Below are 11,922 nucleotides of genomic sequence, written 5' to 3'. Positions count from 1 at the left end.
TTTTTAATGTAAGTGTCTATGGGAATACACTGTTACATGCTGCATCACGAAAACGAATGAAAACAAATGAATATACAGAATGAAGTGGGGATTACACTTAAAAACACACAAAAATGTGCACATACTCACCGCACCTACACAAAGCACGGCCTCCTATTTTAATCCCAAATGTCTTCAACTGCCGTTACTGCCATCACAGGACAAGCACGGGAGGGGCAGGGGCATTAATGCATTAGGGCATTAGTGCATTAGGGCATTAGTGCAACACACAGGCCTCCTTTCAGACTAGACCATCATACGCCATCAGGTAAGGCAGCAGAACACAACTGCATTTTAGCCATGAGTAGCCAGACCCGTCCCTACATTAGCGTGTCAGCCACAGAAGCTAACATGCTATCACCTCTTAACCAATAAGCCATCAGACCCAAGGACATACTTAAAGACAAACTACTCCCGTGTGTAAGATGAAGTTTGGATTTGGCTTTGTCACACAGAATTGTACTCTGATTTATATCACAGAATAACCACTGAGTCTTTCCTGGTGTTATTTTCCTGCTGAAGTCAGAAAACATGATAAGCATTTCCCAACCAGACTGAACACACAGAGATTACAGTTCCACAGCCACAAAGCAGGCAAATATTACAGACCCTGTCATTCCTACACACACACACACACACACACACACACACACACACACACACACACACACACACACACACACACACACACACACACACACACACACACACACACACACACACACACAGATGAGTTATTTTGTAGCTGTGCAGATCTCCTCACACCCTTTTATCTGTGTCCCTGGTGAAGTCCTAATTAAAGCACCAAAGTTAAAACAATTAATGGCTTCACTGCCTTTCTCTTCAACATAATTAGTCATCTTCAAAGGTGCTTTAAATTAGCCGAGGGATCTGCAGTGAAATATGGCGGCGTGCGCCTGCGTTTGCTAAGGCATGGGGGCCAGAAGAAAGAACCAATTCCAGGACTCCTCATGTCTCCGGTGTGTCAAATCCATTAGCATCGCCGAATCAAGCATGAAACAAAATTAAGGGACAATCGTCCTCAAGCCAGTGCTCATTAGGCCAGTGCCTCTTGGGTGGAGCTAGAGGTCAAGTCAGTTTGCAGGGACCTGGTCAGCAACCTTCTCCCCGGGTCCAACGCAACACTCCTCACCAACACAACGTGGGGATTCATTGGGTTAGCTCCCTGACCATCTGTGTGAGAGTTTACACTGCACATTTCATTCCACACCCACAGAGTCTCCGACACTGATAGCAAATGTAGGCGGCGATGACACGGACACGTAATAACAACACAGTTACTGTTACTGTGAGGCGAACTTGATGTAGTGAGTGTCTGTGGTGACCCAATGCTGACATTTGTGGAGAGAAACATACGAAAGTTTTTGAACAAATAAGTTTCTGCCAACTTCAGACTCTCCTTCCAGTGATGAAACCCAAGCTTGGTTTAATTAGTTTGGGAAGAGAGCTTCAGCTCACACTCTGGGGGATCAGGAATGGGTCAGACTGAGGACTTCAACCTGGAGATCCAGAACACCAACCACAGCCTGGCGGGCAATGCTGTTGAGCCCGGCCTGGGTCTCCTACACTGATCTCAGACTGAAAAGGTGCAGGTGAATTTAATTGTGTGTGTGTGTGTGTGTGTGTGTGTGAGAGAGAGAGTGTGACTGTGTGTGTGTGTGTGTGTGTGTGTGAGAGTGTGACTGTGTGTGTGTGTGTGTGTGTGTGTGTGTGAGAGTGTGACTGTGTGTGTGTGTGTGTGAGAGAGTGTGACTGTGTGTGTGTCTGTGTATGTGTGAGAGAGAGAGTGTGACTGTGTGTGTGTGTGTGTGTGTATGTGTGAGAGAGAGAGTGTGACTGTGTGTGTGTGTGTGTGTGTGTGAGAGAGAGAGTGTGACTGTGTGTGTGTGTGTGTGTGTGTGTGAGAGAGAGAGTGTGACTGTGTGTGTGTGTGTGTGTGTGTGTGAGAGAGTGTGACTGTGTGTGTGTGTGTGTGTGTGTGTGTGTGTGTGTGTGTGTGTGTGTGTGTGTGTGTGTGTGTGTGTGAGAGTGTGACTGCGTGTGTGTGTATGTGTGTGTGTGTGTGTGTGTGTGTGTGTGTGTTATGGAAGGGCCTGACTGAAGCCCGGAGACTGAAACACTGGTCTCATCTCTGCATGTTTGGCCTGCGGTCCCTCCAGTGTAATGGGAAGTGACAGTTATATAATGCCTCTATTATGCACAATGAAGGGATGATAATGTTTGTCTTAAAATGCTGCTACTGGATTGGGCATGGGAACATGTGTGAGAGAAACCCCTGCCTAGAAATGAGCACGAAGAACCCCCACCCACCACACACACACACACACACACATACACACACACACACACACACACACACACACACACACACACACACACACACACACACACACACACACACGCTCTCTTTCTCAATGCGGAACCTTCACAGACTATTTCTGATGTTGTTCTCATTCTAAATGAGCACTTCAGGACAAAAGCTTCCATGCACAATAGTCCCATGTCTAGAAACACAAGAGATCCAGCTGAAACATGGTTCTCGCTTAAACTCTGAGATGAACTCTGAGGTCCTGGGCTTTGGCTCCTGTTCCACTAGTGCTGCTCAGATACGTGTCCATGGAGGCTGCAGAGACCCACTGGAGGGGAGACCGGGAAACTCAAACATGCTCGCTGATGGACAAAGGCACAGAATCACCGAATGATGAACAAAGACAGAATCACTGAATGATGAACAAAGGAACTGAATCACTGAATGATGAACAAAGACATAGAACGAGTGAATGATGGACAATGGAACTGAATCACTGAATGATGGACAATGGAACTGAATCACTGAATGATGAACAAAGGAACTGAATCAGTGAAGGATGAACCAAGAATCACTGAATGATGAACAATGGAACTGAATCACTGAATGATAAACAAAGGAACAGAATCAGTGAAGGATGAACAATGGAACTGAATCACTGAATGATAAACAAAGGAACTGAATCAGTGAAGGATGAACCAAGAATCACTGAATGATGAACAATGGAACTGAATCACTGAATGATGAACAAAGGAACAGAATCAGTGAAGGATGAACAATGGAACTGAATCACTGAATGATGAACAAAGGAACTGAATCAGTGAAGGATGAACCAAGAATCACTGAATGATGAACAAAGGAACTGAATCACTGAATGATGAACAAAGGAACAGAATCACTGCCATTGTAGTGAGTGAGCAATGGCCACGTGCCTCCATCCTGACAATGGTGGGGATTAGTTCACAGATCAATATTACACTGTCAGAAAGAACAGACAAGTCATGGACTAAACACACAACAGAGCTTGGGTTTATTCTTCATAGACACAGAAATACAAATATGACAGAGACCATCTACCCTGAGGGACAGGTAGTGTGACAAAGACAATCCCCCCTGAGGGACAGGCAGTGTGACAGAGACAGTCCCCTCTGATGGACAGGTAGTGTGACAGAGACAGTCCCCCCTGAGGGACAGGTAGTGTGACAGAGACAGTCCCCCCTGAGGGACAGGTAGTGTGAAAGAGACAGTCCCTCCAGAGGGACAGGCAGTGTAACAGGGACAGTCCCCTCTGAGGGACAGGTAGTGTGACAGAGACAGTCCCCCCTGAGGGACAGGTAGTGTGAAAGAGACAGTCCCTCCAGAGGGACAGGCAGTGTAACAGGGACAGTCCCCTCTGAGGGACAGGTAGTGTGACAGACCATCTAACCTGAAGGACAGGCAGTGTGACAGAGACCGTCACAAAGGGTCTTAGGCCTGTTATTCTGATCACATGCTTGTCTCCAGAATGAGTTGGGTGTGGCCCTGCCTTCTGTTTTTACTACAGTATCACTAAGTACTGGGACCTGTAAAAAAATGGTCCGGTATCGGAATACCACAAACAGTGTTTAGTGCAGAAGGGCTGAAACTGTCAAATAACTGAATATGAAATCAGTTCTGCTTATTAATTCACCAGAGTTGTTCAAGCATGAAAGCTGAACCATGCAATGATTTCTAATGTCACAACTCCACACGGAGCTACAGCTACCAACTCCAACTCCCAGAAAACCTTCTGCACATCATCTTCTCTTGAATTGTAATTCTATTCACGTATTCACCATTAAAGACACATGGTTCGCTTCTTCTGTGCAGTATTGCCCACTGTACTGGCCACTGTGTGGATCACTGTGTGCTTCACTGTGTGGTTCACTGTGTGCTTCACTGTGTGGTTCACTGTGTGGTTTACTGTGTGGTTCACTGTGTGGATCACTGTGTGGATCACTGTGTGGTTCACTGTGTGGTTCACTGTGTGCTTCACTGTGTGGTTCACTGTGTGGTTCACTGTGTGGTTCACTGTGTTCTTCACTGTGTGGTTCACTGTGTGGTTCACTGTGTGGATCACTGTGTGCTTCACTGTGTGCTTCACTGTGTGCTTCACTGTGTGGTTTACTGTGTGCTTCACTGTGTGGTTCACTGTGTGCTTCACTGTGTGGTTTACTGTGTGCTTCACTGTGTGGTTTACTGTGTTCTTCACTGTGTGGTTCACTGTGTGGTTCACTGTGTGGATCACTGTGTGGTTCACTGTGTGGTTCACTGTGTGGATCACTGTGTGGTTCACTGTGTGCTTCACTGTGTGCTTCACTGTGTGCTTCACTGTGTGCTTCACTGTGTGGATCACTGTGTGGTTCACTGTGTGGTTCACTGTGTGCTTCACTGTGTTCTTCACTGTGTTCTTCACTGTTTCTTCACTGTGTGGTTCACTGTGTTCTTCACTGTGTGGTTCACTGTGTGGTTCACTGTGTTCTTCACTGTGTTCTTCACTGTGTGGTTTACTGCGTCTCTTTTTGGGTTACTGCTGTGTTTTCTGGTTTTGCTGGTATTTGTGTTTTGGAATTGCCCATCAGTTTTATGTGCCTGTTATCTATTACGTCCTGGTTTCTGGTTCTTTTGGACTACGGCTCAGACTACCTTAAACTCATGTTTTCATGTCTAGTGTTCTTCTGTGCTCTCACTACTCCTTGCAATATTTTTATGTTAAACACTTCCCTACACTCAGCAAGTGTCTGGTCACGAAATGTTACACCTCAGAACATTCTAGGTCCTTCTCTGAAGCCTGGAGGGAGATCAGACCTTTGCATTCATTTCAGACTGATGTATAAACTACATTTCCTCTTGTTTTTCACCAGGGTTAGATGGCTGTGGACCCACTTGTGCATCCAGCAACAAGCACACTCCTCCAGAGCACCTGAGTCCTGAGTCTTCAGGTATACTGACCACTGATGATTACAACAGCACTACTTCATTGCCTGATAAAGGTTATGGTTTATTTAGTGAACAGTCAGAGGCTCTGATGTAAACCACACTAAGGACAGATACTGAAATGGCTCGTCTTCAGTCTGCCGTAATGATTCAAACGAGCTTTCTGAGTAGAGGCAATATTAGCTACACTGTCATTCAGATCGCAATGTTCTGAAATCATTCCTCTCAGTCATTCTGTAATTTCATGGAAATAATTGTGCTGCAAATTGAGCTGTCAAAATTCCTGAAGAAATGCAACCCCCCCCCCCCCCCCAACAAACAAAAAAACATATTAAAAAGTGTTTCAATTAAAAATTATTTAACAGTAAACAAACCACCCGCCAAACAAAGTGTGGCTGGCTGGGCCGTGGTTCACGTTAATAGAGAACCATGTCTCACCAGGAAGCAGCTGTTCATCATAGCCCACAGCCTACCTCGCTCACGGCACGAGTGTGCAGGCTACACGGTCCACAGCACACATACGCATGCACAGGGACACTAACGCATGGAAAATCAATCAATGCGATTGTAAGAACATGGAGCTGGGGCTATCTCCCCAGACTGAATAAACTTTTCTGGTGTGGCTTTTCTGAAGGGGAGCAGGGCTATGTGTGTGTGTGTGTGTGTGTGTGTGTGTGTGTTCTGATTAAGCTCTGCTTTGTGTGTGTGCCTCACCCAACCCTGTTGGGAGCTAGGCATGAGCTCGAAGCCCTGGAGGCAGACCGTGACTGATCCCAGACCTGCAGAAGGACTCTGCCAGCAGGGATATAGGTGCTGTTTCAGTCTGGTGCTTGCAACAGTTACTGCTACATGGCTGCTTAAAGGTGAGGGGGTGTTGGGGGTGGTGGTGTTGGGTGGAGAAGCAGGACTGTAGATGGAGGTGAAGTGTGGTTGGTAGAGGTGTGGTGTAATGGGTGGAGGTGTTGGGTTGTGGGTGGGGTTGTGGTGTTATGAGTATAGAGGTGGGTTTGATGGGGGGGGGCTGCAGATCGTGGCTGGAGGTGTTTGGTTGTGGTTGGAGATGTTTGGCTGTGGGTGGAGACGCTGGGTGTTCTGACCTGTCGATGATGGCACACATATCCAAGCTGACGTTCTCGAAGGCTCCCTGTCTTCCCTGTTCCACCGCGGGAAGGTCAGCCAGCTGATCATCCACCTGGATGAGCTGCATACAGCCTTGGAAGGAGCGCTGAGATGGAGACGCCTGTGTCCGCAGGAAGTAACCTGCAAACAGACAGGAAACACACCCTCCTCGGTTTACGTGAAAATAGAATTCATCGGGTATTCCTCGTCATCTTTTCCCCACTGTGCATGTGTTCAGATGACTGTTGTGTACCTCTCTCATTTGAATATATGGCCAGATATCCATCCAACAGTTTATGTTGTAGACCAGGGGTAATCAATTAAATCTTTCCGCGGTCCATTTTTGGCAGATAGCTCAGACCTTAGGTCCGGGTCCGCGGTGGCGAACGGAAGATTGTTGAGCGGTGGGGGGGGGGGGGGGGGGGGGGGGGGGGGGGGGGGGGGTGGCGAACGTAACACTCAAATGGGTGGTGAACGTAACACTCGTCTGAAAATAAATTCTCCGGTTTAAAATATAGTCTCCCATTAAAATTTTTTTGGCATTTGGGTCCGTATCCAGTTAATCAGGAATGTGATTGGGTCCGGACAGGACGGCGTTCGGGTCCGGATCCGGACCGCGGTCCGCCATTTGGTGATACCTGTTGTAGACTATTCTTCCTTTCATAACTCTGTCTGAGCTTCTGGTTATGATGTACTCACGTATGATAATGGTGATGCTGGACGCCCTATGTGAGCTGCACGTGATCGTGTAAGATGGATCGTGGTCCTGACGCACTGGCCTTCACTTACAAGAACCCCGAGCTGCACTGGTGATTATTTTTTAATTGCTTGAACTGATATCTGAAATTCATGATGCTAGATTTAAAAAGTTCACATTTGAGCGTTTCTTTACATCAAGAATCCACATCAGAAATCGTTAAAGCCCTGTCAATCTTTAATAAAGTACATCCACTACAAGGTTATTACACCATAAAAAAGCTCCACGGAAACAAGTGTGATTGTGATTACTCTGAAGCCCCATGCGGATCCTGCACCACAACGCAACCCCAGGACAGGAGCGGGATTAGACATTTGATTAAAGCAAAGCTCTCTCTAATTCATTTGAGTTTTCTCTCCGTGTGGAGCCCAGAAACAGGGGACTTTGTAGAAGAGTGTGAGGCAGCTTAGCCTGGTGGAGCCCCAGAGCTGTGCGAGCTGCTGAAGCTTGTGTGAGGGATAAACAGGGATCTCCCAGTGCTCCTCACAATAAAGCCTTGGGAGCACAGCCAGCAGGCTCCTGACATTAATAGACAAATTGGCGCATCTGGAGAAGCCAGCATTTGTTGTTGGGCTTGTGGGGGCCTAACGGAGGAGCGGAGCGGAAACAAAAGTTTGCAGAGTTTCTGAGATCGTCTGTCACGTCCGCCTCTGCACCTGTCCAGACGTCTATCTGTCTGGCCAGCGGGGAGAAAGGGCACCTTATGGTGAAGGCAGGCAGGGACACTGGTGGGAGTACAACGGGACCCGCGTCTCTCAGAACGAGAAAACAGAAATAAACCAACATCTGGTGATGCGCAGAGGAAGAGTCGTGGAGCATCTGGATGTCTGCTAGGACGTGGGGGTAAGACGTGGGGGTAAGATATGGGGGAAGCTGGAACACTACCAGGAGACCACGCACGACCAATAAAGGTCAGCAGAAGAAGGAGGGGTCGGGTTCTTCTGGTTGGGATGCTTAGAAGCTACTGCTGGCTGCCTTTATCAGAGTCTAACGTTGTTATTAATTGAGGCGACTTCCTTTCCAAACACATTCCCAGCTGAACGGGAGCACTGAGCAGAGAGATGAGACCTTGGTTCTAATTTACACACCTCGCAGCAATAACAATACTTAGCATCCCGTGTGTGTGTGTGTGTGTGTGTGTGTGTGTGTGTGTGTGTGTGTGTGTGTGTGTGTGTGTGTGTGTGTGTGTGTGTGTGTGTGTTTGTGTGTGTCTGAGAGCCATGGATGATTCGGGGGAAGCTGGAGAATAACTGTGTTGAGATTAATGAATACCTGTATGTTCAATGTATTATTCATCACCTTACAGTTGGAATCAGGAAGATCCTCTAGGGAGATTGATGGTGTTAAACTTTTATCCTCCTCTAAAACACCAGAGCAGTTGCTCACCATTATTTTGGGGGGTGTGGGGTGTGTGGTAGAAGCTTGACGTAGTGTTGAGGATCACAAACACGTTTTCTTCTCTTTCTGCATGATGAGCTTCATAAGCTCCTTCCTGCCAACAGCTGAAGAAGAACTGAAGATTTGTCCAAAGTGTTCAGGTAGGGTAACCCACCAGTGTTAGGGGAGGGAGTGTTCAGGTAGGGTAACCCACCAGGGTTAGGGGAGGGAGCGTTCAGGTAGGGTAACCCACCAGGGTTAGGGGAGGGAGCGTTCAGGTAGGGTAACCCACCAGGGTTAGGAGAGGGAGCGTTCAGGTAGGGTAACCCACCAGGATTAGGGGAGGGAGTGTTCAGGTAGGGTAACCCACCAGGGTTAGGGGAGGGAGTGTTAAGGTAGGGTAACCCACCAGGATTAGGGGAGGGAGTGTTCAGGTAGGGTAACCCACCAGTGTTAGGGGAGGGAGTGTTCAGGTAGGGTAACCCACCAGGGTTAGGGGAGGGAGCGTTCAGGTAGGGTAACCCACCAGGATTAGGGGAGGGAGTGTTCAGGTAGGGTAACCCACCAGGGTTAGGGGAGGGAGTGTTCAGGTAGGGTAACCCACCAGGGTTAGGGGAGGGAGTGTTAAGGTAGGGTAACCCACCAGGATTAGGGGAGGGAGTGTTCAGGTAGGGTAACCCACCAGTGTTAGGGGAGGGAGTGTTCAGGTAGGGTAACCCACCAGTGTTAGGGGAGGGAGTGTTCAGGTAGGGTAACCCACCAGTGTTAGGGGAGGGAGTGTTCAGGTAGGGTAACCCACCAGTGTTAGGGGAGGGAGTGTTCAGGTAGGGTAACCCACCAGGGTTAGGGGAGGGAGTGTTCAGGTAGGGTAACCCACCAGGGTTAGGGGAGGGAGTGTTCAGGTAGGGTAACCCACCAGGGTTAGGGGAGGGAGTGTTCAGGTAGGGTAACCCACCAGGGTTAGGGGAGGGAGTGTTAAGGTAGGGTAACCCACCATGGTTAGGGGAGGGAGTGTTCAGGTAGGGTAACCCACCAGGGTTAGGGGAGGGAGTGTTCAGGTAGGGTAACCCACCAGGGTTAGGGGAGGGAGTGTTCAGGTAGGGTAACCCACCAGGGTTAGGGGAGGGAGTGTTCAGGTAGGGTAACCCACCAGGGTTAGGGGAGGGAGTGTTCAGGTAGGGTAACCCACCAGGGTTAGGGGAGGGAGTGTTCAGGTAGGGTAACCCACCAGTGTTAGGGGAGGGAGTGTTCAGGTAGGGTAACCCACCAGGGTTAGGGGAGGGAGTGTTCAGGTAGGGTAACCCACCAGGGTTAGGGGAGGGAGTGTTCAGGTAGGGTAACCCACCAGGGTTAGGGGAGAGTGTTCAGGTAGGGTAACCCACCAGGGTTAGGGGAGGGAGTGTTCAGGTAGGGTAACCCACCAGTGTTAGGGGAGGGAGTGTTCAGGTAGGGTAACCCACCAGGGTTAGGGGAAGGAGTGTTCAGGTAGGGTAACCCACCAGGGTTAGGGGAGGGAGTGTTCAGGTAGGGTAACCCACCAGTGTTAGGGGAGGGAGTGTTCAGGTAGGGTAACCCACTAGGGTTAGTGATGGGAGTGCAGTCTTGACAAGGTAGTCCTGACATGAGCACTAACACTACACCATGTACAGACACTTTGATGCAGTCTTGCTTCTGTATGTTGTAGCTGCTATTAATATTTGGATACAGTAAATAGAACAAGACTCCTACATGTTCATGACTCTAGAGTAACTTCTTAGATTATGAAGATGTAGATAAACTGTTGGATCAGTGCTCCAAAAGTTGGATGTAAATGATGCTAATGACATTAAGGACTTTAAATAAAAGCTTTTTTAAATAAATCCTTTTTCGCTTCAAAATATAATTTTCAGTCCGCTAACAAAAGGGAAACATCTGAAAAGCCTTTTCACCATTGAAATTAATATGAAAAATACCTCATCTAAAACATCAGGCAGTTAATTTACACACCACCCCCTGTTAATTTACACACCACCCCCTGTTAATTTACACACCACCGCTGTTAATTTTCACACCACCCCATCAGTGGTTTATTCAACTTTTAGTTAAAGTTGATGAAGTAGTCTTCAAAGCCAAGCCAACATTTAGTGGAATATTTTGGTCTATTTTTATGTATTTCTGCAGACCAAAGTCAGAAAGACATGACATAAATGAAAATGTCGTGCACAATGTGATGAGGAAGCTCCATGACCTCTGAACCTGCCGCACGCTTGTTCAGCCTGTGAAGGAGAGTGTAACCACTCATCACGTCTTCGATCTGCCATTTCCTTCAAAACGACTGAACACAAGTTGCCGTAACATTGTGAGAAATCCCTACAGCACTCCCTCACCTCTACCGTTCATGTGGAAATTAAAAATAACAGAAGAACCGTGTGACATCTGAAGCACGGAAGACCCAAGACTGAAACTCTTCGTGTGAGCTATAGAGCTAAACACCACTGAAACAGAAGAACCCCACAACACCATCTGTAGACTCTGTGATAAAATTATTGTTCACTGGTGGGATATAAATATTTTCATGTCATGCGTAGTATAATATATTTCATTTCTAACGACACAGGTTTAGATTTATATATATTATATATACGGTATATAATATTTTCATGTCTACTATAATACATTGCATTTCTAATGACACAGGTTCAGGTAAAACAGGATATTTGTAGATTATAGTTAAACAAATTGGCCTTCATCAGTACAGATGTTTATGGATATTTAAATTTCACTCTCACACTCAGTCATGTCAGTGTTTGAAGGTAATACCAGTATAATAGCGTGTCAATGGCTGTATAACCTTGAGGAAGGGGACGGCCAGGATTCGGTCGCACGTCACTCAGCGAGACAGCAGCCTAAATCCCGCAGAGCTTCACCAGGAATTATGGGCAGAAATATAAAACCCACAATCTGCTCCCAGAAACTCCAAGAAATGAGAATTAGGGTCAGGTTCTCTGAAGAACCACAGACACCACGTTATCTTCCACAAACACGTGTTTCTGTTCGCACTTGTTGAGCTAATCAATTCCATAGTGATAAGAATAATGCCCATCTCCAGTGCACAGTAGTGTCCTCTGCCATGACTGCAGCGTATTTAAATATGCGATTTTTATTATTTATTACATTTATGCACTCATGAAATGTGAATGTAGATGATAAACAAACTTCACTGAAACAGCGTAATACAGTAAACATCTCAGGCCGAACCATGTTCAAGCATTTCTAAAAAAAAAAAAATCAGACAAGACTGGTTCTGGCAAGAGCAAATGGCCTCCTCTTACCACACTGCTGCCCGGCCAATATGTCATTAAATTAG

At 47.1% G+C, this 11,922-nt stretch overlaps 1 protein-coding gene across 3 annotated transcripts in view; it reads right to left on the bottom strand.

The window, feature by feature from the left end:
- The window catches only part of cntnap2a (contactin associated protein 2a), a 342,082-nt gene that overhangs the window by 140,312 nt on the left and 189,848 nt on the right, over nucleotides 1-11,922 (bottom strand). For all 3 annotated transcript variants that reach the window (XM_077012789.1, XM_077012790.1, XM_077012791.1), the window contains exon 10: nucleotides 6,421-6,583. In XM_077012789.1, coding sequence (XP_076868904.1) covers nucleotides 6,421-6,583 — 163 coding nt within the window. The remainder of the gene's footprint in view (nucleotides 1-6,420; nucleotides 6,584-11,922) is intronic.

The sequence above is a fragment of the Brachyhypopomus gauderio genome, chromosome 7, assembly GCF_052324685.1.
Source record: "Brachyhypopomus gauderio isolate BG-103 chromosome 7, BGAUD_0.2, whole genome shotgun sequence".
NCBI lineage: Eukaryota > Metazoa > Chordata > Actinopteri > Gymnotiformes > Hypopomidae > Brachyhypopomus > Brachyhypopomus gauderio.
Note: the sequence above shows the minus strand (reverse complement) of the source record. Positions and strands in the feature narration are given on the sequence as shown.